The 13,474-nt window shown below is 38.1% G+C and overlaps 1 protein-coding gene across 6 annotated transcripts in view; it reads left to right on the top strand.

Moving 5' to 3' along the window:
* UBR2 (ubiquitin protein ligase E3 component n-recognin 2) overlaps window positions 1–13,474 on the top strand; it is a 123,702-nt gene that overhangs the window by 4,333 nt on the left and 105,895 nt on the right. For 5 of the 6 annotated variants that reach the window (XR_005126825.1, XM_037519719.2, XM_037519720.2 and 2 more), the window contains one exon: window positions 3,595–3,854. Coding sequence is in view for 4 of the 6 variants with exons in the window: in XM_037519719.2 (XP_037375616.1) it covers window positions 3,595–3,854 (260 nt within the window). In the remaining 2 variants the exon portion in view is untranslated. Of the gene's footprint in view, window positions 1–3,594; window positions 3,855–13,474 lie in introns of those variants that run through there. The other variant, XM_054698809.1, reaches the window with a different exon arrangement.

Raw genomic sequence — 13,474 nt, forward strand, 5'->3', positions numbered from 1 at the left:
AAATCAGTATATGATAATTGTCAATTATGCTTCAATTTAAAAAATGTAAAAATTAAATGAAAGAAATCTGACTAGATATGATGTGTCAGTGTTGTTGGAGCCACAAGACAACATAATTTCTTTTAGAAAGCCTCACCTTTTATTCTCTCTGGATTAAAATTCTGCAGAAGTGAACTTTTAGAAGTGGGAACATAGAAAATAATAAACCAAAAATTGCTTTTTAAAAACAAAACCTTTAAATGTGTTGTAAATTAAAATTTCCTGAAGCATAGCCTCAGGGTCATGAATGTTAATTCTTTGAGTGCTAATGTTTAACTTTTCATCCATAAAGAATATGTAGCTGAAGATAATTTGACTCCTTACATATTTTGAAATAGGGTTTTGCTGACAGTGGGTGAAAAATTGGACAGTTACCCTTGGATATGGCCAAAAAAGTGTTTTTTACCTCAAAGAACTAGATTCTAAGTCAGTTGCTTGGTGGTTGATGACTTTTTGCCTTTCCCGTTAGCTACATTTTTTTACTCCTCTTTTCTGTAATTGCTGAACTATGGAAATTGACTAGAAAGTTACCACATCATGAATATTTAAAAATCTGTATTTTTAGAAAGAAGGAAATGTGTTGAAGATTGTACAAGTAATTAGTAAAACCATACATTGTTGTATTATGGTGTTAGACATCATTTATACATCAGCTCTTTTTTCATCGAGAATGTGGTTTGGGACTCAGGTTTTGATCCATAGGCAAACATTGCACTTATGAGTTAACTTTAACTACCTTTTTGAACAAATGAGTCTTCTTTTATTCATGTTTTCTGAATTCAAACTTTACTTATTTTAAAAATCAAAATGAGTTGTAACTACATGAAACAATATAGAAGATAAATAAAACGAATAGAATTGGCAGGGGAGGTAGGGACGAAGACTTAGTTACTGGAAAAGAAAGGAGGCGGTTTGAAGAATGCCTTATCTAGGGTTGATTTGGTTTGGTTTTTAGAGACTGCCGCTCTGGATCTTCTTTATCTCTGCTTTCATTAAAGCCACATGGAACATCTTTCTGCAGTATCAATATTATGTGGCAGTAAGTGGTATAAGCCTATTTATAATCATTCAGTTAACAGATTTTACTAACTACCCACTGAGACCAGGTTCTGTTTTAGACCTGGAGAAGTGAGGAGAGAAGGTAAGGAATGAGCTGAGAAGGCATCTTAGAGAAAGTGAAACTTAAACTGACATCGGAGGAGTGAGTAGTAAACTGCCTTGTAAAGCAGAGAGAGGAGCAGTACTGGTCAGTAGGAGACTGGAGAATATAATGCTAGGCAAAGGGCCTTGTAGACGTTACCATGGCACTTGACTTGGTCCTCAATGTAAGAATTTTTTTTTAAAAAAAAAAATTTTTTTTTTTTTTTTTAAGATTTATTTATTTATTTATACAAGCACTGGGTACAGTCAGAAATGCGGGAGGGTGAGAGAATTCACCAGAGCCAGAGCGGGGAGCAGAGCAGGCAGAAGGACCAAAGTACACTGCTGAGAGGAGCAGCAGGCGGCAGGAGAGGTCTGCGCGCCATGTGGGACCCTCCTCCGGTGGCTGGGGAGCAGTCGGGGATCGAACCGGCACTGCAGAGGCTGCGGGCAGCTTCGCAATGCAGCGCTCAACCGCTGCGCCACCAGGGAGGCCCTCAATGTAAGAATAAATGGAATGACATGAGATTGGCCTTTTGCAAGAATCACTCTGGTAGTGAGACTGGAAAATGGACTACAGGGTGGCAAGACTAGTGGGGTTCACCAGTTATGACATTGTTATATTAATCCTGGTGAAAGATGGGGAGTTGGAGTTGGACAAGGGTAATGGAGGTAGTTGGTGCCTATGGAGATGAAGAGAAAGAATTGCATAGATTCAAAAGATATTTAGGAAGCCTAATAGACAGGATGTGGTGATTGGATATTGGGGTGAGGAAGGAAGATTTTTCAGGGTTTTCTGGTTTGGAGTCCTGCATAGATTCCAGTGTCTAAAATGGAGAAACTGAGGAAAATGTCAGTGGGGTTTTTTTGGGGGTGAGGGGTGGATTATATGTTTAAATTTGGACATAGTGAGTTGATGTCTGAAAGTAAAAACTCTCTTTACATTCACACTTATACTTCTAGCCTTTGCGGGTTTCCCACACCAGGCAGTTCCTCTTAATTCTCTACATGCACCAGTTGGGTGTCCTATAAAGTTTTGACGCTTTCCACCTGGAGTTAACACCAAATCCATAGGTTAAGAGCACAGTCCCACAGGACTGCCTCCTCTCCTTCTCTAAACACCAGTCACAATCAGTGGATCCTCACGTTATCCACAACCTCTGTCTGACACCTGGAGATCAGGGGTTCCTGTGACGACCTCTTTGGGTTCAATAAGTTGCTAGAATGTCTCACACCTCAAGGAATCAGTTTATTTACTAGATCACTGGTTTATTATAAAATGGTACGGGAAGTGAGAGGTGTGAGGAAAGGACTACAGGAGCTTCTATATTGTCTCTGTGTGTGCCCCCACCTCTGTGTATTCACCAACCCAGAAGCTCTCTGAACTATGACATTTGGGGATATTTATGGAAACTCTGTTACACAAACATGATTGACTAAACTGTTGGCAGTTGGTTGTTGACTCAACTTCTACCTCCTCTCCCTCCTGGAATTTGGGGGTGGAGGCTAGAAGATCCAACCCTCCAGTCACTTGGTTATCTTGGTTACTCCCCAGTCCTAGCTGTTTCCTAAAGTGACCTCATTAACATAAAGTCTGGTGTGTTTGGAAGGACTTGTTAGGAATAACAAAAGATATTCCTTTAACCTTTTTCTTATCACTTAAGAAATGTCAAGAAGGAGCTCTGTACCAGGAATAGGAAGACCAAATATATATTTCTTTTTATAAATCAAATGTCACAGAATATATTAGATGTCTAAGTGTAATTATCACCAGGTAGTTGGATTTAAAGGTTTGGAAACCAAGAAAAATGGCTTTTGGGAGTTTGTTTTTTATCAGGTAAACAAAAGTGAAGGGGCTTTTAGAGAGGTTGGTCAGGAAAAGAAGGACATAATTGATAGAAGTCTCTTGTCAACTGACACATTCATTAGAGACAGTCTCTCATTTATCAATCAGTGAGAAATATGACTAGTGCCTTGGCTGTTGATGTTCACTGCATTTTCTTCCAATAGACAACTGGACAAGAGAATCCAAATCTGTTTCATTTGAGGAAATTACTGGAAGGGAAATTCAGATGAACTCAAGGGTCCATATCTTTTATAATAACTTCTTGTGGTCACTCTCCTGTTCTGGCTACAGAAGGTTGCTTCCAGAATCATTTTGAGGAGGGTGGCTCATTGACTTAAGTAGAATTCTAAAATACTTTTAAATTGTAATGATTTTCTTTTTTGTCAAATAAAGTTCTTAATGAATTTTACCCTTTTTGGAAAGAAGACCTACAGTGATGAAGGTCAACAAAATATCTTATAAGACTTGTCATTATTGTTTTACCTAAAAGAAACTAGGGGGACTTATTCAACTTAGCAGATTATTGACATTGTCTAAAATTATTTTTCCTTTTTTTCTTTTTTTTAAAGAAATGGCTGCAAGCAACTGACCTCACTAGAGAAGTGTACCAGCATTTAGCCCACTATGTACCCAAAATCTACTGCAGGGGCCCCAACCCTTCTCCACAGAAAGAAGACATGCTGGCCCAGCATGTTTTGTTGGGACCAATGGAATGGTACCTTTGTGGTGAAGATCCTGCATTTGGATTTCCAAAACTTGAACAAGCCAACAAACCTTCTCATCTATGTGGTCGTGTTTTTAAAGTAGGAGAGCCTACATATTCTTGCAGGTAAAATGTAATTTTCTTTCTAAAAGACTTTTTACTTCTTGACATTTTCCCCCTGAAACCTTAAATTTCTGTTTAAAATTATGAAATGCGAAATATATGTATATATATTTTAAAAATCTACAAGTAAATATATAAATTAACAAATATTTATAAAACAAATATTCATGTAATTATTTTCCAGGTCAAAAAATAGAACACCAACTTTTTAGAAACCCACTGTGTGCTTGTTGATAATTGACTGCTACCTTGACTCTTGTAATAACTTCCTTGCTTTTCTAGGTAGTGATTTTTTTTTTGGGGGGGGTGTGGGTTTTTTTTCTTTTTTCAGTGATAGTGATTCCTTTTGATTTTATCCCAAATTTGGCCAGTGTTGCTTTGTCACTTTCACCAGTCTCCTTTAATTTTCAAGAGCTTCTTTACTTTCTAGCATTTTGGACTTGATCTGCAAATAGAATCAGTCATTCTGCAAGGAGTTGCCTTTTATTTGGAAATGGTAGTGAGAAACCATGGTCTGTATGCTAAATTTACTTAATACTGTTAGGAGGGCTTTCCCTTTTTTTTTTTTTTAACATTGAACATACAATGGAATTGAGTATACAAGGGTAGAAGATGAACTGTCCTATCTCCTTTTTGACTATTACTATTTCTCACAACTAATCTTTGTTTACATTTTTAATGTATCTTTTCCAAAATTTTCTGTGTATGTTCAGGCCTATATTAAATGGCTGTCATAAACTTACAAATATGCAAACGTGTAGAATATGTTACAGATACTGGGTCAGGTTTTCCTTTTTCTGTTTAGCAAAATCTTGGCATCTGTCTATACCAGCTGATAAAGCTAGATAATGTACATTGTGTGGGTGTACTATTAATAACTCTTTTCCTTAAATAAGACAAATTTAATAAATTTAATTTTGGTAAAGACATGCGTGTCTATGGTAGTCTTTATCATCCTGGTTAGAATACCAGTAGAAGCCTATTTATATGTTGAAAACTATTAGATCTAGTTTTTTGTCTGTCTTTACAAAAGCTTCTTTGAGTCCTTTATTGATGATATTTGGAGCAATAGATAGGTTTAATCTCATAATTTACAGACAAGTAAACTGAGATGTGATTATTCCTGTAATGTCTTTTGTAGCAAAAGCTAGTTCCATTTGTATGTCATATCTTTTTTTTTAAGATTTATTTATTTGTGCATACAAGAACTAGGGTACAGGCCAGAGAAACAACAGAGTGGGGAGCAGAACAGGTAGATTGACTGAAATACACTGCTGAGGGGAGCAGTGGGCGAGACAGGAGAGGTCTGCTGTGCCATGTGGGTTAGCTCCCTGGCTGACCAGGGGATCGAATTCGTGTTGCAGAGGCTATGGATAGCTTCACAGTGCTGTGCTTAACCCCTTGTACCATCAGGGAGGCCCCTGTACGTCCTATCCTTTAACCTACAGTCTGGAACATTTTCTCCTTTATTATGATTTTGACACTTCTGGAGATTACAGACCAGTTATTCTGTAAATGTCTATCAATGTGGGTTTGTCTGTCAAGTTGCATCTTTCACAGGAATATCACAGAAATCACTTGTTCTCTTTGTACCCTTTAAGTTGTAAGTGATTTGATTTGCTTGGTGTTAACTTTGATCACTTGATTAAGGGGGTGGATATGTCTGCAAGACTTTTTCACTATAGAGTTAGTTTTTCCTTCTGCTATCAACTATTTTGTGGGGAAGTACTTTGAGACTATTACATATCTTTTTTCTTATCAGACATGCAATTTTTTCATTAATTTTTATTCACATGTGTTCATGGACTCTTCATGTGTACAGTTGTTCTAGATTGGCCAGCAGAGGCCTTCAAGCTGTCTTATTCATTCATCGTGTCTTCATGATTCTTTGAGCACCTCCATTTTCTTTCTGACACAAGATATTTGAGGCAAACTTGGATTTTCCCTTGGTTTAGTCCTAAAATCAAACATTTCCCCAAGGAACCTGGTTTGTGTCTAGTAGAGATTAGTGTTTTGAAATTCAATACTAGGTGTGCTTGTTGGAATTGGTATGTCATCAATCCAACTCCCTCTCAGTGGATTTACATTCTATATCTGTCTTAGATGTATGCTGGAGTAGATAATGAAACCATCGATTTACAAAGCTCTTGAGTTCCAATCCAATACCACAGCATTCTTTCTTCATTTTACCCTTTGTGTATTTGTTCTCCATTCTCTGATGGGAACCTGATCGCACAATTCTCACAATATTTATTTGGTCATTACCTGGTGTGCAACCAACTATTCTTTTGTTAATGCTGCCTCTACCACCCAACTTTGCAGAGGTGCCCTCCTTACTCCATACCCCAGACTGGTTATGATGGCTTTCCTCCCACCTCTTGTTAGGGCAGATCTAAAGTCTTACTTTAAGATGCAGAGTCCTTAATCCAGGCCCTGGCCATTCTGATATCTCAGCTGATGTCTGACCTGACTAGAATTTCTGAGTCCTTTCCTATTGCTTCTGTGCTTCAGGTATCTCTGTGGCATTCTCAGTTCCAAGGCAGCCACCCTCCAGGAAACTTGTGCCCCTGTGGATATGCAGCCCAACACTCAGTCAGACGCTCACTCATTGGCACCCTCCATATACATATACTTCTGCCCTTCTCAATCCCTTGCCATCTTGCACACATTCCACCTCTTCAGTGCCTTGATTTGTGCCTTCTAGCTGTCTTACCTCTCCCAAACACTCATCTCATCTCCTTTCAAGTTAGTTCAGTGAGACCTGCCTTGCTTTGTTTAGACACTACCTTGCTGAAATACAGGGTCATTGTGGGGCTCGCCTTACAAATTTTCTTTGTCTTAGTTGTTGCAATCTTGAGCTCCCTATTGTTCAGTGCTGGAGGTAGCTGCCTCATGTATTCATCTAGTGTACAGCCAGTTTAGTACCAGTTATTCTGTTATATAATTAAAAGTTGGAAAATTTATTTTAACCAATGAAAGTGGCATGTATTTGTTGAGTACTTTCTAGGGTCCATAATTAATATTAATATGCAATATGTTTTACATATATGTATGTGTGTGCATATATCTGTGTATGCATATATACATACACACATGCATGTATAGAATCAGGCTTAATCATGCTTCTATAAATCTGAGATAATATCCTTGAGGAAACTAAATGGCTCAGTGATTTACCTTCAGTCATAAAAATTGAAATCAGGGCTCTCTGACTCTAAAATCTATGTTCTTTTCATTATGCCTTTGTTCAGATATTGGTCTCATGAATTTTTCACTGGTGATCAAAACATTAGGGAAAACATACCAAATTCTTCTTGCAGTTAAATCTATTCAGTTCTTAAATACTTAGTGACATTCTTTATTGTTAAAAATAATAATACATGAGGGCCTCCCCTGGTGGCGCAGAGGTTGAGCGCTGGGTTGCGAAGCTACCCCCAGCCTCTGCGGCGCCGGTTCGATCCCCGGCTGCTCCCCGGCCACTGGAGGAGGGTCCCACATGGCGCGCAGACCTCTCCTGCCGCCCGCTGCTCCCCTCAGCAGTGTACTTCGGTCCTTCTGCCTGCTCTGCTCCCCGCTCTGACTCTGGTGAATCCTCTCACCCTCCCGCACTTCTGATTGTACCCAGTGCTTGTATAAATTAATAAATAAATAAAATAAAAATAAATAAAAAAAAAAAAGAAGACATAGTATTTAAAAAAAAAATAATAATACATGACATGAAGGCAGTGAATTTGTTTTTAATGTTCTTAGAAAAAAAATAATAGCTCTATTTTTGGTCATTCTATTGGTCCCTGAAACTTGGAAATCTAGGAGCTACTACATGGTACCACTCTGAACCCTAATCAGAAAATCAAGTTGCATTGCAGTAATCTGTTCTGTACCACAAAATAGAGGCAGAGAATATTTAAAAAAAAAAAAAAAGTATATTTCGCTGGACAAAGAACTGTTGGTCACTTAGAATTGTGGACTTGGCCTGAATCTTTTCTCCTTCATTAATCTCCAGTTATGCTCACCTACAAGTTATTCCTTTACAATTGTAGGTGTTTTGCACATCTAGTAGGGCCTCATATATGATGCTCAGCAAATATTTGTTGAGCATATGTCTGTTACATTGTCTGAAGTACAGAGGATGATTTTAAAGATATTATTTTGCTGTTCCCTACTTTAATTGAATTGCTTGAGCATTCCATTTGGTGTACATTCACCTACTTGTCTGGTGGCAATATTGTATAATATTTACTTGTAAACCAGATGCTTTATAAGATGTTATTCATGATTATGTGCAGGGAATCCTTCCCATTCTGGATTTTACAACTTCAAATATTTGCTTTTATACCCAGCCAGTTAATATAGGGCAGCTGATGCTATGGGTACAGAGGACATTAATCTGTCCTATGAACTTACTGCTGTCTCATTTTATCTTTTAACCTTAGGTACAGTGGTCAGGAGTTCTGTTGTCCCAGAAACCCCATGTGTGCCTGTCAGGGAGACTATGCTATAAAAGAGGTTGGGTACAGGTTTGAATGCTTTCAAGAAGGCCTTGATTAAATTGGCAAAGTCCTTGATCTCTTTCTTAGAAGAAGAGGTAGTTAAAAGAACCTTGTTTTCATCAGTGATCATGGGAGTTTGGAGATGTGAGTAGGATATTTATTCCCTCAGTGAATTAGTGTACTTTGTTCAGCTGTTTGCCAGTATTTGAAGATAAAGTATGTATAAAGAATTCGTGTAAATCAGAGATAATCTCAGTAGATTATGGCATATTGTGGAGTTTCAACTAGGATATGTCAGTCTGGAGTTTCTGAGATACAAATTCATTTCATTAGAGTCTAAGGATGTAGATTAATCCAGTCTATCTGGATAGTCTAACTATAATTAGAAGAGGTTTATAATCAGTGAAAAGGAATGCACAAAGGGTAGGGGGCTATCCTATGGAATGAAGAGAGAATTTCTGAAGAGTCACAAGGGAACATTTATTAAGGATTGAGAACGCAAAGAATGGCTTTACCCAGTGCTTTCTAAAAATTGCCTTGGAAGATTAATTTACTTGGGAAAACATATATTGGTTAAAAAATGATTAAAGAAGACAATTTAGGTGATTCAAATTTTAGCACTTTGTAAAGTGAAGAGTCATTATTTGGAGAGCTACAAAATGGGGTGGAAAGCAGGAAGCTTTTACTGGATAAAGTGTAAAGAACTAAGAGGAGAAAAATGGAAAGTATCTGATTCACTGGTTCACATAGGCAACTTTGTTTTGGGAGAAAAGGCCCAAATTTGGCTTGGCATTGGGAGTTGAATGAATGGATATTCTTTGTTTCTGGTCAAGTAGAGCATCTATAGGGACAGGAAAGTTATTTGAATTTTTCAAGTTATTTAAGTTTTGTTTTCTGATGTGGCACCCCCAGGTAGGAGTGATTCTACCTTGGGCCTAGAAAGTTATTTCAATAGATTATTATATTAAAAGTACAAAAGTGTGTGCCATGAAAAGTACCCTCCCCCTTTCAATTCCCAGTTCCTTTATCCAGAAGTGACCACTGTTACTAATTGTATGTATTCTACATATTCTGTGTGTATGCAAGCATTTATACTTCTTTTCAATAAATGCTAACATAGTACATAAATTGTTTTCAACTTATTTCATTTAAAATTTGTCCTTAAGATTGTTATATAATATTATATATAGATGGAACTCACTTTGTATTTTTAAAACAGTTTGTATTTTAATAACTTTGTGCTATTCTGTTGATTGGATGTTCTGTCCTTTATTACTAAGCCTCTATTAGACATTTAGGTTGTTTCTGGTATTACAGATAATACTGTGTTGTGTTGAACATCTTTATATATATGTCTTTGGCACATATTGAAATATATCCACAGGGTACATTCTGAGTCCTTTTTTTTTTTTTTTTAAAGATTTATTTATTTATTTATATAATCACTGGGTACAGTCAGATGCGCGGGAGGGTGAGAGAATTTACCAGAGCCAGAGCGGGGAGCAGAGCAGGCAGAAGGACCAAAGTACACTGCTGAGGGGAGCAGCGGGCGGCAGGAGAGGTCTGCGCGCCATGTGGGACCCTCCTCCGGTGGCTGGGGAGCAGGGGGGATTGAACCAGCGCAGCAGAGGCTGCAGGCAGCTTCACAACCCAGCGCTCAACCGCTGCGCCACCGGGGAGGCCCACATTCTGAGTCTTGTCAAAGATGTGTGCATTTATTTTACCAGTAGTAAAACACCAAATGGAAAGGAGATAAATGTTAGTTGGAGGAGAAGCAGGATGGGGGATTAACAGAAACTGCTACGATACGGGAAAAAGACTGGAAAGTTGGTCATTTAGCCAGCCTTATGGGGAGGAGAAACCAAGAAGAAGAGGGCAGATGTAGCTGCCAGAAAGAAGAGGCAGACTGGCTCATTGCCTGAAGTGTGGAAGAAAGAAAGCAGTATCTGATAACCTGGACTTGGACAGATAAGTAGCTTGGGGCCCATTAGGATATTTCTAAACTTCATCGTTACCCAAAGTTGGCCCAACTCCAGGTTAAGACCAGCGTTTTCCACAGACTGTTCTCACAACAAATACAGTTGCAAATCCCCAAAGCCAGCCTCAATTCTAATGAGCTAGTAACAAATTCCAGGCATCTCCACACACTACCATAGTTTGGATAATTCAGTAGAACAACTCACAGAACTCAAAAAATGCTATACTTGTTATCAAAGTTTTAGTAGCAAAAGGATACCAATCAGAACCAGCCCAGGGGAGAGATATAAGGCAAGGTTTACAAGTTAAAAGCTTCTGTTGTCCTCAGGGACACATTACCCTTGTGGCACATGAATGCCTGATGATACACACAGGGTGTTGCCAACCAGGAGAGCTCACCCAAGGGTTGGTGTCCAGAGTTTTTATTGGGTTTTCTTAGTACAGTGGATTGAATCATTGCCTGAATGGCTTGATATTTAGTCTTGCTTCCCCTTCCCAGCAGAGGGGCTAATATATGGCTCAAAGTTTCACCCTCTAATCACATTGTTGGTCTTTTGAGCCAGTCCCACTCTGAGTCATCGCATTAGAATAATGAACGATAAAGCGTTGAGAGAGAGCATGAATAACAGACACTGCTATCACATGGGAAATTCCAGGGATTTAACAGTTAGCTCCCAGGTACCCCGGCCAAAGGTCAGCCAAATCCTTTTTTTTTTTTTAAAGATTTTATTTATTTTATTTTTTATTTATACAATAGCTGGGGTACAGGCAAAAAGCGCGGGAGAGTAAGAGGATTCACCAGAATCAGAGCAGAGAGCAGAACAGGCAGATGGACCAAAAGCACTGCTGAGGAGAGCAGCAGGCTTAACAGGAGAGGTCTGCCGTGCCATGTGGGAATCTCCCTGGCTGGCCGGGAATCGAACTCGTGCTGCAGAGGTGCAGACAGCTTCACAGCGCTACGCTGGAGAGGTGCAGACAACTTCACAGTGCTGCGCTCAGCCTGCTACGCCACCAGTGAGGCCCCTCCTTTTTCACATGTTTTGAGGAATTTGTATAAAATTGGTATGACTTTTTCCGTGTTTGGTAGCCTTTGCTAGTAAAACAAATATTCATGGCCGGGTTATTTCCTTTGGAGGAGGTTTTTGAAAACAAATTTAGTTTTTTTGGTACTTAGGAGTTATTAGAACTTTATTTCATCTTGCATCAGTTTTGGTACATTGTAGTTTTCAAGAAATGTGTTTCATTGTATTGTGTCAAATTGACTGAAAGTTGTGCATAGTATCTTCTTATGCTTGTGATAGCTGTACTATCTATAAGAATAGCCTGCTTTTATTACTGACATTCATAATTTGTGTTTTTAATGTTTTATTAATCTTTCCAAAGAATCCATATTGGACTGTTAATTTTCCTTTATGTTTTGTTTTATTGATTTCTACTCTTAATGTTCTTCTACTTACTTTACATTTAATGTGCTTATATTTTATTATTTAACCTGTGGGCTATTTATTTTTTAAAGATTTATTTTTATTTATTGTGCATACAGAAAGTGGGGTGTAGGTCAGAGGTGTGGGGGCTGAGAGAATTCACCAGAGACAGTGGAGAGCAGAACTGAAATACACTGCTGAGGGGAGCAGCAGGTGAGATAGGAGAGGTCTGCTGCACCATGTGGGGTCAGCTTCCTGGCCCAGGATTGAACTCATGCCCCAGTGTCTGGCCATAACTTGGTAGCACTAAGACTTTAACCCCTGTGCCACCAGGAGGGCCCACCTATGGGCTATTTAGAAGTGTACTGTTTAATTTTCAAATATTGTGCTTTTCTGGATATCACATTGTAACTGATTTCTAACAGTTTCACTTGCAACAAGTCAAAGACTTGTTTTATGACTCAGCAACATAGTCCCTCTTGAATATTATGTATATACCTGACAGAAGTTGTTTTGTTTGTTTTGTAAACAAGGTTGTTGGATATAATGTCTGTAAATGTCAATCAGGTCTTCTGTATAATCACTTACTTTTATGACTACTGTCAATCATTGAGAAAGGGGTATTAAAATCTTTAAATATAATTGAGGATCTCAAAATTGATTCGTCTATAGTTCCTTTTAGTTCTGCCAGTTTATTTTATTTTAGGTATCTATAAGCTCTTTTATTAGCCACATACACAGGTAATTGCTGTGGTGATAATTTAACTTCTTCCTTCCCTATTTGGATTCCTTTGTATGTCTTTCTCTTGTTTTATTGCTCTGGCTAGGACTTCCAATATTATACTGAAAAGCAGCGGTGAGAGTGGACATCCTTGTCTTGTTCCAGATCTTAATGGAAATGCTTTTAACTTTTCACCATTGAGAATGATATTGGCCATGGGCTTGTCATATATGGCCTTTATGATGTTGAATATGTTCCTTGTATCCTGAGAATTTCAAGGGCCTTTATCATAAATGGGTATTGTATTTTGTTGAAAGCTTTCTCAGCATCTATTGATATTATCATATGGTTTTTATATTTCTTTTTGTTGATGTGTTGGATTACATTGATTTTTGGATGTTGAACCACCCGTGTGTCCCTGGAATAAATCCTACTTGGTTGTGGTGAATTATCTTATGGATACATTGTTGGATTCTGTTAGCTAAAATTTTATTGAGGATTTTTGTATCAGTGCTCATTAGAGAGATTGGCCTGCAGTTTTCTTTTTTTGTGTTGTCCTTGTTAAGTTTTGGTATTAGTGTAATGCTGGCTTCATAGAATGTGTTTGGTATTATCCCTTCCTTCTCAATTTTTTGAAAGAGTTTATGAAGGATAGGTACTCGTTCTTTCTGAATGTTTGGTGGAATTCATTTGTAAATCCATCTGGTCCTGGGCTTTTGTTTTTGGGGAGGGTTTTGATTATCATTTCAATTTCACTGCTTGTAATTGGTCTGTGTAGGTGTTCTGTTTCTTCTTTATCTAGCTTTGGGTGATTGCAAAGTTGTAGGAATTTGTCCATCTCTTCTAGATTGTTGAACTTGTTTGCATAGGACTGTTAATAGTAGTTTCTGATTATTCTTTTGATTTCTGCTGTGTCTGTGTTAATTTCTCCTCTTTCATTTGTGATCCTGTTTATTTGTGCTTTCTCCCGTTTTTCCTTTGTGAGCCCGGCTAGGAATTTGTCTATTTTAT

Source organism: Talpa occidentalis, unplaced genomic scaffold, assembly GCF_014898055.3.
Source record: "Talpa occidentalis isolate TD23 unplaced genomic scaffold, MPIMG_talOcc4v2.1 talOcc4.2, whole genome shotgun sequence".
In the NCBI taxonomy this organism is placed as follows: Eukaryota; Metazoa; Chordata; class Mammalia; order Eulipotyphla; family Talpidae; genus Talpa; species Talpa occidentalis.